This window comes from Anomaloglossus baeobatrachus, chromosome 6 (genome assembly GCF_048569485.1).
Source record: "Anomaloglossus baeobatrachus isolate aAnoBae1 chromosome 6, aAnoBae1.hap1, whole genome shotgun sequence".
In the NCBI taxonomy this organism is placed as follows: domain Eukaryota; kingdom Metazoa; phylum Chordata; class Amphibia; order Anura; family Aromobatidae; genus Anomaloglossus; species Anomaloglossus baeobatrachus.
In genome coordinates, this window is record NC_134358.1 from 117,080,156 (window position 1) to 117,103,556 (window position 23,401).

Here is a 23,401-nt window from a genome sequence, read left to right on the forward strand (position 1 = left end):
TATCACATAGTGTCTCCCCCAGCAGTGCACATATCACATAGTGTCTCCCCCAGCAGTGCACATATCACATAGTGTCCCCCCCAGCAGTGCACATATCACATAGTGTCTCCCCCAGCAGTGCACATATCACATAGTGTCTCCCCCAGCAGTGCACATATCACATAGTGTCTCCCCCAGCAGTGCACATATCACATAGTGTCTCCCCCAGCAGTGCACATATCACATAGTGTCTCCTCCAGCAGTGCACATATCACATAGTGTCTCCCCCAGCAGTGCACATATCACATAGTGTCTCCCCCAGCAGTGCACATATCACATAGTGTCTCCCCCAGCAGTGCACATATCACATAGTGTCTCCCCCAGCAGTGCACATATCACATAGAGTCTCCCCCAGCAGTGCACATATCACATAGTGTCTCCCCCAGCAGTGCACATATCACATAGTGTCTCCCCCAGCAGTGCACACAGCGTCTTCCCAAGTAGTTCCCATTGCTCAGGTGCATAATGCATGGATGGAGCTGGTGATATTGCCTTACATACAATGCCGGAGAGAGAGAGCAGCAGGTGATCAGTGCAATCCTGGGCTCAGCCCCGTCGCCAATCAGGCTGTGCCTTGCAGGCTGCACTGGCAGGGCTGTGTGCTCGGAGGTGTCCTGTGCTGGGCTCTGGCAGGGAGTGGGCAGGAGCTGCTGCTGTTGTTCTTGTAACCAGGCACCTAGAATAGAGGAGAGGCGGGGAGACAGGCGGCTCTCAGCATGCACTTTCCCTGCTCGCACAGTGCCATGGCACTGCTACCCCTCCATCATCTCACTGAATAGATTGCGTCGGGGAAGTTGGGACAGAGGAGAGGGTGACAGCGCTGCTCCCTCCGGCTGGAGCCCGGGTATACTGGGGAAGGGTCCTGATGGCGTCTCGACAGCAAAATCGGATTCAGATCTACCTGGAGACCAACAAAATCGGTCCTCTGTTTGAGGTGAGTGATCTATGGGTGATTGTGCCTGTGCGGTGTATGAGCAGACAGCCGGCAGCATCACATGGCACAGCCGTGCCAGCCAGCAGTGTGGGCAGCCGGGGTGTGCTGCTGGCAGAGGGCTGGGATTACTGCTCTGGCCACTGAGCAGGCTGATTACTGTATACACTGTGTGTAGGGTGCAGCTGGCACATGCCACACTGTGCAGAGCTGCTCCTGGCTGGCGGCTGCCCACTGTCAGGTGCAGGAGGGCACAGCTCGGCACAGCTCAGCACAGCTCCGGGGATCTGTGACATGGAGCCTTTGTGTGCAGGAAAATGCTGACTCCAAAGCGTCCTGTTTGTTGCCATAGCGAAGCAAGCGGCGCCCAGGTGAGTGCGGTCTCCGCAGCGCCCCCAGCGGCCGTGTGCGGACCAGACCTGTGCAGGGAGGGAGGGAAGCCCTTCATTATCTACTGTACATTCTCTGTGCAGATGAAGGCAGTGCTCTCTGTTATCTGCCAGATGAAGGCAGTGCTCTCTGTTATCTGCCAGGTGAAGGCAGTGCTCTCTGTTATCTGCCAGGTGAAAACACTATTCTCTGTTATCAGCCAGATGAAAACAGTGCTCTTTGTTATCTGCCAGATGAAGGCAGTGGTCTCTGTTATCTGCCAGATGAAGGCAGTGTCCTCTGTTATCAGCCAGATGAAGGCAGTGCTCTCTGTTATCTGCCAGATGAAGGCAGTGTTCTCTGCTAGATGTAGGCAGTGTTCTCTGTAATCAGCCAGATGAAGGCAGTGCTCTCTGTTATCTGCCAGATGAAGGCAGTGTCCTCTGTTATCAGCCAGATGAAGGCAGTGCTCTCTGTTATCTGCCAGATGAAGGCAGTGTTCTCTGCTAGATGTAGGCAGTGTTCTCTGTAATCAGCCAGATGAAGGCAGTGCTCTCTGTTATCTGCCAGATGAAGGCAGTGTCCTCTGTTATCAGCCAGATGAAGGCAGTGCTCTCTGTTATCTGCCACATGAAGGCAGTGTTCTCTGCTAGATGTAGGCAGTGTTCTCTGTAATCAGCCAGATGAAGGCAGTGCTCTCTGTTATCTGCCAGATGAAGACAGTGTCCTCTGTTATCAGCCAGATGAAGGCAGTGCTCTCTGTTATCTGCCAGATGAAGGCAGTGTTCTCTGCTAGATGTAGGCAGTGTTCTCTGTAATCAGCCAGATGAAGGCAGTGCTCTCTGTTATCTGCCAGATGAAGGTAGTGTCCTCTGTTATCAGCCAGATGAAGGCAGTGCTCTCTGTTATCTGCCAGATGAAGGCAGTGTTCTCTGCTAGATGAAGGCAGTGCTCTCTGTTATCTGCCAGATAAAGGCAGTGTCCTCTGTTATCAGCCAGATGAAGACAGTATTCTCTGTTATCTGACAGATGAAGGCAGTGCTCTCTGTTATCTGCCAGATGAAGGCAGTGTTCTCTGCTAGATGAAGGCAGTGTTCTCTGTTATCAGCCAGATGAAGGCTGTGTCCTCTGTTATCAGCCAGATGAAGGCAGTGCTCTCTGTTATCTGCCAGATGAAGACAGTATTCTCTGTTATCTGACAGATGAAGGCAGTGTTCTCTGCTAGATGAAGGTAGTGTTCTCTGTTATCAGCCAGATGAAGGCTGTGTCCTCTGTTATCTGCCAGATGAAGGCAGTGCTCTCTTATCTGCCAGATTAAGGCAGTGCTCTCTGTTATCTGACAGATGAAAGCAGTGTTCTCTGTTATCTGCCAGATGAAGGCAGTGTTATCTGTGATCTGCCAGATGAAGGCAGTGCTCTCTGTTATCTGCCAGATTAAGGCAGTGCTCTCTGTTATCTGCCAGATGAAGGCAGTGTTTTCTGTTATCTGCCAGGTGAAGGCAGTGTTCTCTGTTATCAGCCACTTTAGATTTCTATTCTCTTACAAACAATATCTTCTTCATATTCATCCTGCATTTCACATCTTCCAGGAAGGATTATTTTCACCTATTTTTTTTCTCCATTTTTCTCTTTTTAATATTTGGGAATATTGTATTCCATAGATCTATTCTGCTATAGATGATTTTTTCTCTTATAGCTGGAGCTGTCGTGTGACGGTAAATTTTTTCTCCAAATACTATAAATTGACTTCCATGTTAAAGATGACAGATTGTCAGAAGTGGAGACGCAGATGAGTCTCCTTATCAGTCCCGTCAGCTTTTTCCAATAGACGATGAAGGTGTGAACGTATTTACATGTGACATATTAGCGGTTCTATTTTTAGGGAGATTTCTTTCCAATCTGCGTTGTACTTCTATACATGCGGAGTCTCCGGCCCTCCCCGCCATGTGCCCCTTCTAACGCCTCACTCACCGCCATTTTTACTTTTTTCTCTTTTGTCATTGATGTTTTGGGGCAGATTTTCATCAGTGTTCGCTCAGTGTGGCCATTTGTACTATCAGTATCATCAGGGTTGCCAAACCGTCCATAAAAAAAAGGCACTTTTTTATGTTGTCAGTAAAAAATAATTAAGGGATCCGTCTTATTTTTTAAACTCTACAGATTATTTTGACAGTAATTATCATCATCTTAAAGGGAACCTGTCACCAGATTTTTCCCTATGCAACTAAACCTACCACCTTCTGCAGCTCCTCGGCTGCATTCTATGAAGGTGCGCCATGAATCTGGCCCCCTTTTCAGACCTCCAAAACAACTTTATAAAATATTACCTTTTTGTATGTAAATGTTTTAGTAGGGCCTAAAGGGCTCATGCACAGCACCGCCCATAATCTCGTGCCTGAGCAAATACATCCCGGGCGCGCGAGGGATAGTTTGTGCACAGGCCCGCGATAGTGGCCTACGATAACGGCGCATGCGCAAGACTTCGGCACAGCGTGGAGGATGATGGGACCGTCGTCAACAATTCAAATCAACACAGGGGACGGCGTACAGCGGCAGGAGGGGGGAACGAAGGAGAAAGAGAGCCCGCCCTTTAGGCCCTACTAAAAAATTTACATATGAAAAGGTAATATTTATAAAGTTGTTTTTGCGGTCTGAAAAGGGGATCAGATACAAGGCGCACCTTCATAGAATGCAGCCGAGGAGCTGCAGAAGGTGGTAGTTTTAGTTGCATAGGGAAAAATCTGGTGACAGGTTCCCTTTAAGGTTTACAGTGACTGCAGCCGGTGTCTCATCAGGACTATGGGCTGTGGACATGGATCACTTATTATCATAATGATTTCTTATGTAATGTGACCTGAAAAAATATTGTCTGTCTGCAACTTTTTGATAAATTGTCAAGAATAAAATAAAAAGTCAAATTGGCAATGCTGAGTTTCATCAGCTTTTCTTGTATTCCCCAAAAAACACCCACGCACATGTGAACAGCCAATGAGTACACGCTGCAAAAAACATGGCCGTCTGAATGAGGCTTGAGTCTAGTTTCAGTGCTTTGTAAAGTTTCTGCCAGTCACATCCACAGAAATACAATGTGACCGGCTGTGTGCGGCTCCATGTGACAGCGGACCAGAGAAGCTGCTCCTTTACATGCAATGGTTTAGAGCGTATATTATTTTTATTTATTTTTTCACACAGACCTGAGGTCCGTGTGGAATATCGCTAGTGTGTACTAAGGTCACGTGCACATATTGAGAATTTGGTGAGTTTTTTTTACCTCAGTATTTGTAGCCAAAACCAGGAGTGGGTGAGAAATACAGCAGTGGTGCCCGTGTTTCTATTACACTTTGCCTCTGATTGTTCCACTCCTGGTTTTGGCTACAAATACTGAGGTAAAAAACTCACCAAATACTTGTGTGCACGTGGCCTAATAGAAACAAGGGCACTGCTTCTGCATTTAATACCCACTCCTGTTTTTTTTACCAATACTGAGGTAAACTCACTGTGTGGACGTGGCCTAGGGCTATGTTTCGATGATGAGTATTTGGTGAGTTTTTTACCTCAGTATTTATAGCCAAAACAAGGAGTGGGTGATAAATACAGCAGTGGTGCCCGTGTTTCTGAAGTGGCCGCAGGTCTGACCGTGGCTGAGTTCCCATAATCTGCGCCAACAAAATTCCCACGCTCAGATTTTATGTAAGGGTACATTTCTTTACTGGTAAACATCTCAATGACACACGCAGCTGGCTTAGCAGCACACATAACCAGGGTTTGCTATCCGGGTCTTTAACTTCAGACGCGCGTCGCAGAACACAAACAAAAGAGCAATGATAAACAAGAATTCTGTCCCTGACTTGCCCTATAGGTTATATTACCAGTCCAAAACACAAGGAGGAAGGGCTCCCACGTAGCAGGCCTGGACTCCGGGTAACCGTCGGCGACTCCAAGGGAGAGAAGTGGAAGATCTTCAGCCCTCTCAACACAGGACTAGCTTACAGTCTCTTGGTACGGAGGAAGGAGACGGTCCGGAGGTCCCTTGAGTCCAGTATCCCGTCTGCAGCAGTTCTGGCAATCCCTCACACTTCAACGATGAGGGCAGTCCGAGGCAGGTCTGTTCAGGTCCAGCTCCAGTAGCTCAGTGTCCTTTTCCCGCACTTTTACTTCCTGTACAACAAGTGCCTGAGGGAGGGGATCAGATTTTACAGCGTCCACCCCTCGAGCAGTTTCAGCACTTGTCCACAAGGTGGCAGCACCATCCTGTGTAATGTCAGTCTCCATGTCCATTTTAATCACAAAACAGTCAGAGCTGCTCGCCTCGTTACATTTCTATTATACTTTTCCTCTGATTGTTTCACTTCTGGTTTTAGCTACAAATACTGAGGTAAAAAACTCCCCAAATACTTTGTGCACGTGGCCTAAAGGCCCAGTCAGACACAACAACTTACCAGCGATCCCGAAAACGATGCGACCTGATAGGGATCGCAGGTAAGTCGCTGGGAGGTTGCAGGTTAGATGTCACACAGTCAGACCTTACCAACGATGCAGGAACAATACAGGTCGCAGTAGCGACCTGTATAACGATCTCAGCCGTTACTGTGACCCTTTCACACAGTGTCAAACACAGCGATGTGTCCTGCCCAGCAGGACATCGCCTTTGAAGAAAATGGCCTGGACCATTCAGCAACGACTAGAGATCTCACAGCAGGGGCCTGATCGCTGGTTGGTGTCACACATAACGAGATCGCTAACGGAAACAGAAACCGTGACTCAGCTGCGATCTCGCTAGCGATCTCGTTATGTGTGACGGTACCTTAAGTCGTCAGCTACCATTGTAACTGTGTGCGACTGCTATGTCAAATGGCCAGAAAATATGATTGTCTGAACTTATCCTATTCCTAAGGGCTCATGCAAACAACAATATTTCCGATCAGAGGGTGATCCGACACAACATTGGATTGCAATCGGACCAATGTTATTCAATGAGGCAGTGCCCCTGTCCGATTTCCGTAGCTCACACGATTTGCTTTCATAAATCCAATGATTTAAGTCTACAACCCCTGGAAAAATTATGGACTCTCCTTTCTTTGAGGATGTTCATTCAGTTGTTTACTTTTGTTTAAAAAAAGCAGATCACAGACATGGCACAAAACTAAAGTCATTTCAAATGGCAACTTTCTGTTCTTTTCTTTAAGAAACACTATAAAAAAATCATGAAAACGTGATGTGCTACGGTTACTTTTCTAAACCAAACGGGGAAAATTATGGAATCACTCAATTATGAGGAAAAAAATATGGAATCATGAAAAACAAACAAACAAAAGAACACTCCAATACATCACTAGTATTTTGTTGCACCACCTCTGCTTTTTATAATAGCTTGCAGTCTCTGAGGCATGAACTTAATGAATGACAAACAGTACTCTTCATCAATCTGGCTCCGACTTTCTCTGATTGCTGTTGCCAGATCAGCTTTGCAGGTTGGAGCCTTGTCATGGACCATTTTCATCAACTTCCACCAAAGATTTTCAATTGAATTGAAATCCAGACTATTTGCAGGCCAGGTCATTGACCTTATGTGTCTTCTTTCAAGGAATGTTTTCACAGTTTTGCTCTATGGCAGGATGCATTATCATCTTGATAAATGATTTCATTATCCCCAAACATCCTTTCAATTGATGGGATAACAAAAGTGTCCAAAATTCCAATGTAACTTGGGCATTTGTTGAAGATGTAATGGCAGCCATCTCCCCAGTGCCTTTACGTGACATGCAGCCCCATATCATCAATGACTGTGGAAATTTACATGTTCTCTTCGGGAAGTCATCTTTTTATTGTTGAGCTTTTCTGTATGTAAATCCCATTTCCTTTAGGCAGTTTCACAGACATTGACTTCAGTTTCCTCCTATTTGTTCCTCATTTGTTTTGTTGTGCATTTCCTGTTTTGGAGACCTATTGCTTTAAGTTTCCTGTCTTGATGCTTTGATGTCTTCCTTGGTCTACCAGTATGTTTGCCTTTAACAACCTTCCCATGTTGTTTGTATTTGGTCCAGATTTTAGACACAGCTGACTGTGAACAACCAACATCTTTTGCAACATTGTGTGATGATTTACCCTCTTTTAAGAGTTTGATAATCCTCTCCTTTGTTTCAATTGACATCTTTCGTGTTGGAGCCATGATTCATGTGAGTCAACTTGGAGCAACAGCTCTCCAAGGTGTGATCACTCTTTTTTAGATGCAGACTAACAAGCAGATCTTATTTGATGCAGGTGTTAGTTTTGGGAATGAAAATTTACAGGGTGATTCCATAATTTTTCCCCCTGTTTGGTCTTGAAAAGTAACAGTTGATGTCTAGTACATTATGATTTCATGATTTTTTTTAGAGTTTCTTAAAGCCAGAAAGTTGACATTTGAAATGACTTTAGTTTTGTGCCATGTCTGTGATCTGCTTTATTTAAACAAAAGAAAACAACTGAATGAACATCCTCAGAGCCAGGTGAGTACATAATTTTTGCCAAGGGTTGTATGAGTATGTGGAAAAAAATCAGACTACATTCATGACATCTGACTGTGGTCTGATTTTCACAGACTAGAAAGAAGAAGTGGCACTTCCTTGTAGGGATATCAAGAGAGATAGGGGTGCTATTCAGGTTCCTAAGCCATACAATGTAATTAAACAAGGCACTCCCGAACTTGAAAGTGATGCACGTTTATTAAATGTGCATGAAAAAAGAAACGTTTTCGGTCCACAACGGACCTTCTTCAGTTGCACATTAGTAGAGTGGACTGGAGGCATAGGATGGTGTGAGGCGCGGTATCCACCGCTGCATGGGGGCCCCGCGCCTCACACCATCCTATGCCTCCAGTCCACTCTACTAATGTGCAACTGAAGAAGGTCCGTTGTGGACCGAAAACGTTTTTTTTTTCATGCACATTTAATAAACTTACATCACTTTCAAGTTCGGGAGTGCTTTGTTTAATTACATGATTTTACAGACTGACAGAATGGATAAGATGGAGAATTTTTTTCTTCTTCACATCCTAGAGAAACTGATTAACCAGGTGTTTCCCTTTAAGCTGCGGGCACCACCAGTGAGCTCTTATATACAGCATTCCAGATTACTGTATATAAGAGCCCAGGCTGCTCTGTACAAGGTAAAAAACACCTTTATAATACTTATTTAGGGGGCGGTGCAGTCTGATGGGTGTCGTTGCTCTCAGTCCAGCCCCTCCTCCATCTTGTGGGATCGCCATCCTCCTGCCCAGCTCATGTGTATGACGTTTCTGGCATCATTCACACAGAGACCTCCTTTGCACTCCTTAGCAGGCACACTATGATCTGCCCGGCTGAGGGCATAGCAAAATACTGTAATGCACAGGCGCGTGGAAACGTCAAAGACCGCCTGCGCATGCGTACTATAGTACAGATTAAACATGTATTTTCTAGTTCAATTTTCCATCTGAGTTTCATTCATTTTTAACTGATGCATCAAGAGTCAATGGATTAATAAAAAAAGTTCAGACAGTCGCCCTGTGTCAGTGAGAAACTAAGGAAAATAACTAGGATAACACCTGAGAAAATATCAGTATTTTTACTAACACAGATGTGTGATTGCAGCCTTTTAGTAGTGGAAGTCATCCTGATAGTCAACTGACAGGCCATACCATACGTGGACTACTGCGATCCCCTTTCATGACACTCGGCTCGTGCTGGCAGTACAGCAGAGCCGAGTGTCATGCGTGTGTCTTTGCAACTGAGGTCCGTTCGTGCGAGCAGACCTCAGCTGCGGGGGGCGGGCCAGCACTCAGGAGGGGAGGGAGCGATTTCTCTCCCTCTCTCCTGCGTAGCCGGCTATTGCCATTCTCACCCTGCACTAGCGGTACACCGGTGTACCGCGAGTGCAGTGCGATTTTTCTCTCGCCCCATTCACTTGAATGGGTGCGAGAGAAAGAGTCTCAGCTTACAATCGCAGCATGCTGCGATTGTTTTCTCAGTCCGATTAGGGCTGAGAAAATAATCGCTCATGTGTGCTGTCACACAGGCTAGAATTGGTCTGAGGGGAATGCGATGTTTTATCGCACTCCACTCGCACTGTTTTTCTCGCCGTGTGGCTTAGGCCTAAAGCTGACCATGCTGAGGATTCGCAAGATGAGGCCCCACTAATTCCTGTACTGCCAAATTCACTATGATTTAAAGGGGTTATGCCAGACTGGAAAAATTGTTGTTTTCTTCTAGATAAAGTGCCACACCTCTCCATAGATTGTGTCTGGTATCACAATTCATCTCCACTGAAATAAATGGGTCTGGGTTGCGATATCACGCAGAAGAAGAAGGCATCCTGTAATCATGTACACATTCTTTCAGGTTCTTACAATGACCACTCAACGATGCTACCCAATCACTGCCCAGTGTAAACCAGTTCAGCAAGCGAACAGTCAGTGATAATTCAGCTCAATGGTATTGTTTTATGCTGAACTATTAAAGCATTCTTGGTTGTTAAGGTACCGTCACACATAACGAGATCGCTAGCGAGAGCAGTAGCGATCCCGTTAGCGATCTTGTTATGTGTGACACCTACCAGCGATCAGGCCCCTGCTGTGAGGTCACCGGTCGTTGCAGAATGGTCCAGGCCATTTTCTTCAAAGGCGATCTCCTGTTGGGCAGGACACATCGCTGTGTTTGACACTGTGTGACAGGGTCCCAGTGACTGCCGAGATCATTATACAGGTCACTACTGCGACCTGTATTGTTCCTGCATCGCTGGTAAGATCTGACTGTGTGACATCTCACCTGCGACCTCCCAGCGACTTACCTGCGATCCCTATCAGGTCGCATCGTTTTCGGGATCGCTGGTAAGTCGTTGTGTGTGACTGGGCCTTTAGTGCCTCTACACAGGAACACAGGGAATGTGCTGATTTCAGGGAAGTGAAGAGTTTCATACAAATGATTGCATGAAACCTTCTCGACAGTTGTAAATGTGCTGATGAATTGCCGATATTGTCATTGGTGTTTGCTATGGGCCATTTATCTGCATAATAGGACCCTACCTGGCAGCTCAACAACCTTCGTGACTCACGCAAGGCTCCAAGCTCTGGCATAGTATTGGAATCTTCCATTGACGATTCTAGGCGTATTTTGTTTCAATTAGTTTTTATTATATATTCCTTCTTCTACTATTACAATGTATGTAATATACAGCATGTTAGAATGCTGTATATAAGAGCCCGGTGGTGGTGGCCGCAGCTTATACGCCAAAAAATTGTGACAGGTTCCCTTTAAAGAGTAACTAAGCTTTCATTTTCTTCCCATAATTGTGCTCAGATTTGAAAGTTATGACAACTTGCAATGCATTTCATTAGGCTATTTTACTTTATTTCTGTAGAAAAATCACATTACAATGACCTTGAAACCCCTGGTTTCCCAAAGTCAAATTGCCTGGCTTCATTGTCTGTGCACTGTTTGTATGTACTTGAAGGTAAGATTCTGGTTATAGAGAGGTCGGCCCCTTAGGTCGCTCCCCAGTGGGTCTTATCATGTGACCCTGTGCTTTGCTGACACCGTATATCTGCTGAATTTGCAGATTGTGACCAATTGTGAAAATATAATGCAAACAATCATTCACAATATCTGACAGTGGACCATTGTCTGCCTATGATGTGATCGGATTGGATTTTCTTTTGGCCAATGTCAACTAAAACTACAAGTGATCAGCTGAATGTGGCCGATCACATGCCACTTTGTGCATGCCCTATGTCTTGGTATTACACGTCCTCCTGGATTTTTCAGTGTATCTTAGCATGCGAGGCCTCATTTAGACATCAGTTTTTCACTTAGGATGCTCTTGTGTCAGGTGTAAAGAGATTTCTATATTTCCTTTTTCTTTTGTCCAGTGAATTGGTAAGACATATTTAATTAGATATTATATATCACTGCAGAAATATTCTCCATCGTTAAATTTTCCTTTGAAGATTAAACTTCCCTTCCCCAACTGCCTTCCCTATTGATTTGGCTTCGGAAAATAATTAGAGTTTGGAATTCTACAAATGAAATCACCAGCGTTTTGGCCGGGACTTACCTCAATCAAACTTCATTAAGTATTTCATTGAGATTCGTTTGCCTTTTGAATATTAATCAGAGATTGTTGGCAGCGCTTACTTGCAGAAAATAAAGTAAATGGGTTCAGGTTAGGTAATGATTATGAATGATACATTTGTTTACTTCGCTGTATTGATACTTGTGCTGTATATTGTATGAATGCAAAACAGGAAAGTCTGGATGTTATATTCTGTGTTTTGTATTGTGATTCTAATATTTATTATTTTATAAAACTGAAAGCAAAGGACGGCAATGTCACTTGGTGCTTACCTTTACCTATTGATTTGCAGTGCTGTCTCTGGCAATTAGATCTTCCCTGAAATTCCTGGCTGCACTGCAAGTTATTAGCGATGGTTGGGTGGTAATCAAGACATTTGCCAGCGCACAGATGGGCGAGTCTAAACTTTGCCAATGAAGACAAGTCAGTTAAATAAAAAAGGAATACTCTTCAACCACGCAACACTTTTATACAATGGGTGTCCAGAAAGCTCACAAGCAAAGTACAAAAGACCTGTCATGCTGTACGAGTTTACATGATATCAATATGGGATTAGGAATATTTCTCCATCTTCGGCTTTAGGAATAAATGTCAATCATGCTTAGCTTGTAGCAGCTCCACGCTGTATTCCAGGTGATTTTCTAAATGCATTTTCTGTAGGAAGGAGAATCTCATGCAAGAGAAACCTCATGCACCCAGTTCCTACTAGTGAATTCATACTGTTATGCTCACGGGGCGACCACAGGATTAGTGGGTCCACTGGGCCAAAGGTACCATTCACTTGCCTGGAGGAGCAAACTGGACCAGTTGCAGAATCTTCACTAAGGCCACTGGAGGTGGCAACAGGTACACACTCTGGTAAGCAGCCGACAGAGGGCAGGCCCAGGTGATCTGCAGTACCTTGGTAGCTGGCACCACGGATACAATATAGTATCTGGTTGTAGCAACAGCAGCAGCTGGTTTCGTGGATTCAACTGGATGGATGAGTTCTAGATAGATGGATACGGTAGGAGCAGACTGGTAATGCACTGAAAAACAGATATGAATCTTCAGCAGAAAACAGCACAATGAAAGCAGGAACACAATGGGACCTGAGAATTAGCAATGTGAGGAACTCTTTGTCCAGGCACCTACCTAAAGGGAAAGATGCCTTAATTTTTTTAAACCTCTCAGCTGACCTGAAAGGCACTTCTGGGTTAGGGTGCACTGGCCCTTTAAGAAAAAGGGTGTGGCTGCACGCACACTCTACGTGCATTCCCAGGAGGCCTGTGTGGAGTATGTTTTCCACGGGAGACAGGAGCATGAACTGAGGATGGGGCAGCCACCGCAGGACGGCTGGGCAGGTGAGAGAACTGACGTCCCTGTTGGGGGAGAGGGGCAGGACAGCGCGGGGACACCAGTATGGGCATTACACTTACTTTATAAAGGGGGTCCTCTCTTGATCTTTATGTCTTGGCTTGAATAGAGAACAGATACAGCTCTACGGAAGACTTGTAAAATAGATAAAAGACGATGTGGTATCTTCAGCCGGCACCTTTTCACTTGCGTTTTGATTTCTTCCATGGTAGATCGTTGCCTTTGACTCGCAGAAGGGCGATGTGGTCCTGTATGAGGGCACCCCTGTCTGGGACATCCAAATGACATAATAGGGTCAAGAGAAGAAGACCCTTTGCTGATTATTTCTAATGTATAGAACCATTTACATGAGTTCACAATTGATATTTATTATAATGAGATTTTACAAAATACTGACATGGTCTTTGATCACTGGATACTGATTTTTAGACTATTTACTGAATAATTTTGGACTCTTTTGGTGATGTTAAACAGAACTGTGTCCTATGGCGATTTTAATTTTGGTTATTATGATTGCCCAAGGTCCGGATATATGGCATAATGTGATTGTGTAATACGGATCTTAGCCGACTCTAAAGTAAAATGATGATTTGTGATCTTTTTCTAAAAAAATCCAAATGAGATACATAGAGCAAATACTACGGAGATATGAATGGCAATGATTCATTCAGTACACACATGATAATATTGCTGGCAATGGAAATGCTCACAAAGATTGTGGAGTTTGCGACCAGCACATAACTCGATCTGCAGCCATTCTGTTTCTCTTCTCTAATTAATTTCTGCGTGTCACCAGCCATGTACTTAAATTGTGGCTCGCTGCCAAAGTCATCCCTGTTGTCAAAATGATGACAGAAGCATTTTAAATAATGCAACCCTCATTTCAGCCCATATTCTCCTCCTCAATGCGAGGAATATTCTGTTATCACATAAAGACTAAATGACTAGTATTTCCAAAAATATCAGGGAGAGGCACTACCTACAGAAGTCTGCACACAGATGTCCCAAATTGATAATATTGAAGACAAGCAGACCTGTGTGTGCGCGCAAACCTGTGTGTGCGCGCAGACCTGTGTGTGCGCGCAGACCTGTGTGTGCGCGCAGACCTGTGTGTGCGCGCAGACCTGTGTGTGCGCGCAGACCTGTGTGTGCGCGCAGACCTCTGTATCGGGCTATTCACAATGCTCATATGTTTGAGGGCTGACTATCACAATCAGCTATCAACCCTCCTGCCATCTTCTTGTTTAGTTTGAAACAATAATATTTTTGTGGTGTCTAGCGCAGGGGGTTCTTTCTAATCTAATATAACTTGTTGTACACTCCTGACAGAATTGTTTTAACCATCCTTTTTTTGCTGCTGACATTAATTATTTTTTTTTTCTCATTGAGATTGCACTTTCTATTTCCCCTTCTCGTGAGGCGCAGGTCGTACTTATTTTCTTTTATGGAAGAGTGGCAAGGAGAAAGCCATTTCTCAAAGATATCCATAAAAGTGTTGTTTAAAGTTTGCCACAAGCCACCTGGGAGACACAGCAAACATTGGGAAGAAGGTGCTCTGGTCAGATGAAACCAAAATCAAACTATTTGGGCACAGTGCCAACGATATGTTTAGTGTAAAAGCAACACAGCTCATCACCCTGAACACACCATCCCCAATGTCAAACATGGTGGTGGTAGCATCATGGTTTGGGCCTGCTTTTCTTCAGCAGAGACAGGGAAGAGGGTTAAAATTGATGGAGAGATGGATGGAGCCAAATACAGGACCATTCTTGAAGAAAACATGTTGGAGTCTGCAAAAGACCTGAGACTGGGAAGGAGATTTGTTTTCCAACAAGACAATGATCCCAAACATAAAGCAAAATCTACAATGGAATGGTTCACAAATAAACGTACCCAGGTGTTAGAATGGCCAAGTCACAGTCCAGATCTGAATCCAATCGAGAATCTGTGGAAAGAGCTGATAACTGCTGTTCACAAACGCTCTCCATCCAACCTCCCTCAGCTCCAGCTATTTGCAAAGGAGACATACCCCAAGCGACTTGCAGTTGTAAAGCAGCAAAAGGTGGTGCTACAAAGTATTAACTTAAAAAGTAAAAAGAATAAATGAAAATTCAGCTCACCGAGTTGCTGGGGTCCGCTGTATGTCTGGATCCGCGCACGGAAGGTTAGGCTGCCAGTCTCATATATAGGATGAAAGAAAATCCAGCGCAGTCCTCAAAGTGCAGTTAAATTTTTTTTCATTTATTTGATAAATCTGTTAAGAATGAAAGGTGTACAAAGCGGTCAGCTGGGAAAGTATAGGGGACATAGAGAGAGAACCCCACAGAACTACGCGTTTTGACACATAGTCTTAATCATGTTCTGAAAAGGAAGGAATGTCGGTTTCCTATAAGTTGTAACACACACCCACCTTAATTCCATGCACATGTCAACATTTGGAAATCCATCACACCAGACGGTCACATCGGTAAGTGCATGAAATGCGGTTTTCAGAAAGGTTGAATGGAAAACAGAAGTGGTGGAAAGTGAGAAAGGAGAAAAAGAAAAAGGAAGAAAAGTCAGAGAAAAAGAAAAGAATGGAAACTGCATATATGAAATAAAGGGAGTGATGAGTTAAGACAAAAGAATACTGTTAATTCTTGGACTATCAGTTCTTGAAAAGTGTCTATTATCATTGGTCGTGATTGAACTGGATAATATGTCTGCTTAGACAACTGAATTTTGTTCAAAAAGTAAAAAAGGGGATGAATAATATTGCACGCCCCACTTTTCAGTTATTTATTTTTTAAAAAAGTTTAAAATAAGTAATAAATTTCGTTCAACTTCACAATTGTGTCCCACTTGTTGTTGATTATCCACCATGACATTAAATTTTTTATCTTTATGTTTGAAGCCTGAAATGTGGGAAAAGGGTGAAAAATTCAAGAGAGCCGAATACTTTTGCAAGGCACTGTATATGTGTTTTGAAATGTTTTGGGCAATGCTTTTTTTTTTCATGTTATAATCTTCTTTGAAAAACAAAATTGGTAATTTTCCAATTTTCATACTGGCCACTGAGTGATTTTCCTAGTTTCATACTTCCATTCCTTTTCTAACGAGTTTACAGCAGTTTCCTTATCAGCAGAGGCAGGATTACAATGACAGGTAACATCTTTTTACACAGCTGATGATAACACAGCATGTACTAATCACAATAGGTGTCACAGCTGACCTGCTCCCTCTCCCTTCACAATAATCTATCCAACAATCTAGTTACATTTTTCAATAAAAAATATCAAACTCTATTCATTGTGGCTCAGTACATGTGTTGTTTCCTAATAACAGGAAGTTAGAGTTTAAAAAAGACTCAGTGGCCAAAATGGAAATTTTAAAATTTCATTTTTTATACAGATTCTGATATGGAAAACAAAACATTGCCAACATTAAAAAAATACATTTAACATAAAAACCTGATAGGTCACATGTCAAAAAATAAAAGGTAGTTTCTGGTAATAGCCTCCCTTTTAAAGAATGTATTTGGGGATTGGCTGAATTTTCCAGGCTTGGATGGAGTGTAAAAAATTCATTCACAAATTGTGACAATGTTTAGTGTGGAGTCAGTACCCTTCAATGCTCAACAAAACATTTTACCGCTGTGACTAGTATGGGGAACGCTTGTTTGTATGCCTGGTTATGTAACCAAAATTTTTATGTGATTATGTGACTGACAGCACAGTCTGAAAGTTATTATTTCGTCACAAGCATGAGGTTTGTTATTACTGGGCGTATTATTGTATTTGATGGAGTAGATGACGTATGGAATCTGTGTAGATTTATATTGTGTAGAGGTTATGTGTGGTTGACAGATTATTTTTAAAGAATTTTAATGCTGGTTAGTTCCAAACTTCTCCTGAAGGACCGCTTCATATACTCTTCCTATTAATTTCTATGGAAAATCCAATTTGCTGTTCATCTGGTGAGTTTCTAGAGAGTTTTTTCCAACAAAGATTTAAAAACTTTACCGATGACAAAAAATTGTAACAATACACATGTCCTCCGCTCAGTGCCTCTTGGACGCAATGAGTGACTGTTTTCTGTTCTATGGAATCTGGTCGTCTTGAACTGTTAGTTTGATGAGTGACAGCTCAGTTATCCAATCTGGAGCTGGGGCGTGCGGAGCTGGTGGTCTGTTGAGTAACAGCTCAGTTATCCAATCTGATACTGGGAGATGCTGGGTTTCTTCATGTTTTCCCTGTTCACTGTGATTGCCCAGCTACTTAGCTGAGCAGTTAGTCCCAGATCAGTTAGGGATTAGGTAATATTAGTTTTTGGTAATTGATTTTCATTGTTGATAGTGAACTTCAAGTGGCAAAATTGTAGTGCAGCCAGTTTGCCGTGTTCTTGCTAATCGTCCTAGTGTTTGTATTGCTACTGTGAAAGTACCTAACGTTTACTGCAGGGGTCTCAAACTCGGCTGGGTGTATGGGCCGCACAGAGGAGAAAAATAATTTGGGGGGCCGCTTTCTTTGCGGGACAAAGTGACATTTTTTTTGGTACCATATATATTTTTTACACACCTTTGGATCACTGATTTTCAACATTTTTCACTTGTTTATTATAAGAAATGTGCACATTCTTTGGTTAAATATAAAAAACAAAAAAAAACAAAACAAAAAAAAACCATTTTGATGGTAAAAAAAAGTCATGTTTTATTTTGTTTTGTTTTTTTACATTTTATCCCTTTCTTGTAACTAATAGTCTTACAATTATCACTATATAGAAATTTTGGCCAACATGTTTTAGTAGTGTTCCCCATCCTATAGTAATGACCCCAGCCTTGTCCCTATTCTATAGTAATGTCCCCATCCTGTAGTAATGGGTGGTGGGGGCAGTGACGGCGGCCTGTGAAAGGGGGCGCTATAATTTACCGATCGCTCTCGGCTTCCACCCACGGACGCTGGAGTGAAGCTGAGGGAGCGGTCTCCAGCCCCAGATCCACAGTGATTGGAGAGACTGGCCTTGTGACCGATCTCTCCGATCAGAGCTGGGGGCGGGTGAAACTGAGGTCACCCAGCTCCAGCCAATGATCAGTGCTACAGCTGCACTGATCAGGGCTGGATTTCAATGTTACAGCCATTTTCAATGGCTGAAACATTACATTGGCTGTGATTGGCTGTGCGGCGTTCGTCAGCCAATCACAGCCTCCGTAGGTCCGGGGAGGAGACACCACCCCTCGTGAGGCTCCCTCCTCCCCGAATCTAAGGTATATTTGTTATTTGCAATGCAAACAGCGATCGTAGCCACTGGGGCTGCGATTTCACCATGACGTACTGGGTATGTCATGGGTCCTTAAGTACCAGGGAGCCATGACGTACCCAGTACGTCATAGGTCGCTAAGGGGTTAATGTGCCGTCCTTCACATACACAAAAAATAAGAAAACACCATTCTTCTCACCTGTCCCGCGTTCCCTCGGCTCCTCACCTCTGCTTCTCGCTGTCTGCAGGCCGGCCGTGCCCTGGTGACTGCCCCTGGCAGCAATTTATGTCAGATGAATGTTTTGCCGGCGCTGCGCGCGCACAGTCCTTGCCTATAAGAGCGCAGCGCCGGCAAAACACTCATCTAACAAAGTGCAGACAGTGGCTGCGGCCCCTGCACCGGCCGCGATAGTGAACAGGGAAACTGGCCTGGGGGCTGCACGAAGCAGCCTGATGGGCCGCATGCGGCCCGCGGGCCTCGTGTTTGAGACCCCTGGTTTACTGCATTTCCCGGCCCAATAAGTTTTTGAGTGTTTGTGGCGCCCCTGACCTGGTCAGGCACCACTGAGTACTGCACCCATGCTGGGGACAGTACAACACAGGTAATCCAGAAGGCTGACCGAGGTGTGACTACACAGGCGCATAGTGATCAGGTCTCACACATGTACCTTTGAGAGGACCCCTGGGGATCCCAGGAGGGGGCAAAGCCTTCACCTCCACTTGAGGAGTGGAGGGGGCGAAGCCTCCATCTCCACTCAAGGGGTGTGGTAGAGAGCCTGGTTGCTAGGTGGCGTAGGCAAGAACAGGAGAGGAGGAGCAGTGAGCCGGTTTAGTGTGCAGTCCAGGGAGAGCAGACGTCAGGAGCAGACCCCTGGGGCTGTGACAGTCTAACAGCGTCCGCGCAGTGACTACCGACGGGGGAGAACGGTCACCTGGTAGTGCTGCCCGAACCCCACACACAGCTAGAGAGAGAGCAGCGTAGTGGAAAGTACGGAGACTGTCAGGGAGTACCAGGCCCAAACGGGCGGCAGATCCCGGTGCGGGGATAGATCCACCTTTCCTTGCTAAACCTGCCGGTGTGGGGCCCTCAAAGCCCACGCCACAACACCCCAAAGGCCGCAGCCACGTAGCCACAGTTAGGGCCCATAGTTCACAGGAGGCAAGCAGCTGGAGTGATCTGGTCCAGGCGACAAGCAAACGGCAAACAAACGAGGGGAGCAGCTACTTCCCTGGGTGACCCCCATAGGGACTGAAAGTCGGGGTTACCACAAACCACAGAAGGGCTAAGGAAGGCGAGTCGGTAGCCACACTCATCAGTCAGCCTGAAGGACACCTGGTTCCAGCCTGGTTCATCCCAGCTACGCCCGGGTTACTCACCCTGCCACCTTCTGTGAGTAAAACCCCTGAAAGACATTCTGCTTGTGTGGAGTTATTCTGCGCCTTGTGGTTCTACACACCTACACAGGGCCCTGGGGCTTGCCTCACTCTCAGGAGGCTATTACAACTGACTGCACCCACCATCAGCCCCAGGCATCCCTTAACCTGCAGTGGCGGTCTCCACTGACCGCAATTCTGAGAGTGGCGTCACGACAATCCTAAAAGAAGGTTTCCTACCTGTGACCAGACAAGATCCAGCTGAGTGGAGTCCCTGAAGGTAATGCACCGACACAACACTGGAGGGGCTTCACATGTTAATATAGCTTGTCTTCTTTTTGTCTCTCCTTGTCTGCTGTACCATACTGGAGACCTGCTAGTCGGTGCGCACTGGCAGCATTACAAATGCACCAAGAGGTTTTTTGACAGAACCTCAAGGACCACATGTATACAAAACTAAAGTCACCTCTACCCACTGATACCTGCAGGATTGGCCGACAGTCTGTGCATGTTCCCTCCTGACTTTACCTTGACATTGGATGTTGGCGGAGATGACGGCTAAGCATTTTGAATTGTAATTTTTTACCCTATCGTTATTTCAGACATAACAACTGCCAGAGGTATCAGACAGCGGCTTTCTTCTCTCTTCCCTTTGAAAAAATGTTGACATTTTGCCCATCCAACGTAGGGGACATGGGAGATAGCCCTTGGTCGAGCAATCGAGTAACAATTATACAATTTGTATGGGGCCATTTGGATTCATGTACACAGGAATTTGTGTATACATTCCTATGCTTTGGTGCTTAGAGTGCTGTTTTGCTAATATTTTTAACACTAAGGTTCAGATACAGCTTTAAAGAAGGCAAATAAGTAATTTTATTATAAAGGTTAATATGAAATACAAACTTAAAGGAAAAATATGATATTGCGTACACTTTTGTATATTGAACATACAAAGGTTAAGTACAGTTAAATATACTTACATCACCAAGGAGCTTTGGACATCATCTGTCTGGAAGTCAGAGAAGCATGACATAGACAGAGACTCCTGGACATCACTGACCGGACGTCTCACGGTGCAGGAAACACGAGCTTCTGTCTGTGCTATACCTCAGCTGATCTTAAAAAGGCTTGAACAATATTACAAGCCTTAAAGTTAATGTGTTGTAGTCTTATTGATCCATGCCCTTTGATGGCCAGTCATTGGGCATAGATGAACCAGAGATACACCACACATCAGACAAGGGGCAATAAACCCACAGCATTCAAGTCTCCCAAGAATACACATCAGGTACTCGAGCTAGGCAAATGGACACACTGTCTATCTGTGTACACAGCAAACACCCAAAACATCAGATTGCTGAACCAAAGTAAATCATAGTTTCAATTTCAATGGATAGCAAACACACAAAACCATCAGATATTTGATTGTAAGTAAATCATAAGGTTTCTGTTACAATGGTATATTGTCTGTCTGTATATTCAAGACAAACACACAGAAATCCTTAAGTATATACAAGATTTTGTAACCATGTACACTTCGTCTGTCTGACTAATCAATATGTTCTAGTTTAACATAATGTATAGACTCAAAAAATAGCCATTTTTATATTTGCAATACATTCCACCCTTGGCTATTTTGAGCCATACATTATTTATACAATGTCCCATACCCTAACGGCATAGTTTTAGCGGATGATACAACAACACAAAGCAATGCATGCACAATAGCAAAAATTACTCCTAATATATATAATGAGGAACTAAGAAAATACACATTCCCACCATCTACCATTATCTTGTGTAATGTAATTAATCTAGTATAAATCCATCTCTACTTGTGATAAATATAGCCACCAAACAAGAGAATCGTCCTATTGCTTTAGCTGCATATGCCGCTACAGTGAGTGTTCCTACAATTATTATAGATAATCCTTGTATCTATGATTTCGTTAACAATTTTACATTTTTTGTATATAATGAAACAGTCATTATATTGTTAATCTCATATTATTTCCTGCCCTCATACGTTTGCATTTTTTATTTGTATGAGAGACACAAATAATAGCAATCTGTTTATGCCCTGTCTTATTCTGTATTTTTAATTGTTGACATCTGCCTATTTTGCTTTAACAAGTCCTCTGATAGATCAGCTCATGTAACCCTTTGAGTCCTTAGGGCAATCATCTCTTCTGTTAGAGAATGTTCCCCAGTGCAGTTCATATAGGCACAATACAGATTGGAGATGAAGTTTTGGGTCACATCTTCTTCTTCTAGGTCTTCATTTATGTAAAGGGGTCAGTAGCGCCTCGATACAAGTTTCTCATATATTGTCATCACTGGTAGTCTTTGTTATACAAAAATGGCTCGTATTCATCAGCTGAGCCAGGTAAACCCATAGATTCTGTTTGGTTTTCAATAAGGCCACATTTTCCATGGTTGGTCTCTCTGTTTTCGGTCTGAAGGTTGCTTGGCTTCTGACGGAAGTAGATCCATGCCCATGGTGGCGCCAATGATGCAACATTTCCAGAGTTTGATCTAAAGGGACAAAAATACACATATTACTCATCTGTCAGTTGGGATGTATTCCCACTTTTCTTGTTTTCATAACTGTCAGCACATTGTCTGCTCCTCGAGCAATGACTTCAGCAGGGTCTGGAGGACCTTTGTCACTCAATTGTTTCACCCAAATGTTTGCACAATCATTGATAGGATGTGAAGATCCAAATCATTTATCTTCTCTGCAGAACTGAAGGAGCCCTCCCTCTATCTACATTTTAGAAATAGACAGTACCATCAATTGATTAACATGTCACTGTCTCCACTATTCATTAGAATTACCTTAATTAATAATCCTGATCTATCCCTTCTCTTATTAACTGAGTTCAGTTGAAGGCCAAATCTGACCTTTGGACCATGAGACCATCATACTGAGATGGCATTTACAAGCCTACTGTGGTCCTGATTGAACATACACATAAAACAAACAACAACCATTAGGTAAATACAATACCCATTCATCACAATGGGATGATTACTTGTTTCATTGTTTTAGCCTGATTGCTCTAATAACATGTAAAACTCTGGTCTCCAGTCTAAAAAGAAAGCACAAACATGATTAGCATATAAGCTCAAATAATGCACAAAACACAATTTTATCCAGTCCATTATCCATATGCTAAAAGATTCACATCTAACTTGACAGCCCAAAAAGTTCACTATTTAACCAACCATATTGGTATATTGTGCTGTATTAATTATCAGCATGGGTATGTAAATATGAGACCAACCAAACAATAGCAAAAATAATTGCCCTTCCAATAGACTGAACACAGGGATCCTCCTGGTTTCCAGTCTCTCCTTTGTGAACATTTGGACGGCTCTGTATTGTTTATGAGCAGGAATGGCTTTTATATTACTTTTCTCTTTACATATCTCTGTACATTCTGTATTGGTGGCAATCTCCTCTGTGGTCTCAATATTACCCTTATCTTTTTCAATCTCCTCTGTGGTCTCAATATTACCGGCAATCTCCTCTATGGTCTCAATATTACCCTTATCTTTTTCAATCTCCTCTGTGGTCTCAATATTACCCTTATAAATTTCAATCTCCTCTGTGGTCTCAATATTACCCTTATCTTTTTCCCCCCATCTATCTTCCATTTCAGATGGAGACATCTTGATGGAAGATGATGATAACCTGTTCTGCTGGGCTTTGATTTCCTGCACCAAACATTTGACTTCAGCGTAAAGATCCAACACCCCCGGTGGTATAGGCTTTGCTGGTGACGATGAGAAAGTGGGCCCTCTTTCTCCCCGTGTCCTGCTTCGCCTGCGCTGTGGAGATTCAGAATCTTTTGCTGCAACCTTTTTATTATGTGAAACCCCTGACTTTTTATTGAGTCTTCTCCTTTGATACAATTTTCTCTTTTGATACAATTTCCACATCTTGTCAGTACTAATCCCATCTATTTTATCCCAGGGAACACCATCCTTTATCAGGGCCATAAA

General features: G+C 43.8%; 1 protein-coding gene across 4 annotated transcripts in view; it reads left to right on the plus strand.

Moving 5' to 3' along the window:
* The first annotated feature begins 540 nt into the window (after positions 1-540).
* C6H8orf34 (chromosome 6 C8orf34 homolog) overlaps positions 541-23,401 on the plus strand; it is a 458,472-nt gene continuing 435,611 nt past the window's right edge. For 2 of the 4 annotated variants that reach the window (XM_075353191.1, XM_075353195.1), the window contains exon 1: positions 542-973. In XM_075353191.1, coding sequence (XP_075209306.1) covers positions 905-973 — 69 coding nt within the window. In that variant the 5' untranslated portion in view covers positions 542-904. Of the gene's footprint in view, positions 974-1,256; positions 1,342-23,401 lie in introns of those variants that run through there. The other 2 variants (XM_075353192.1, XM_075353194.1) reach the window with 2 other exon arrangements.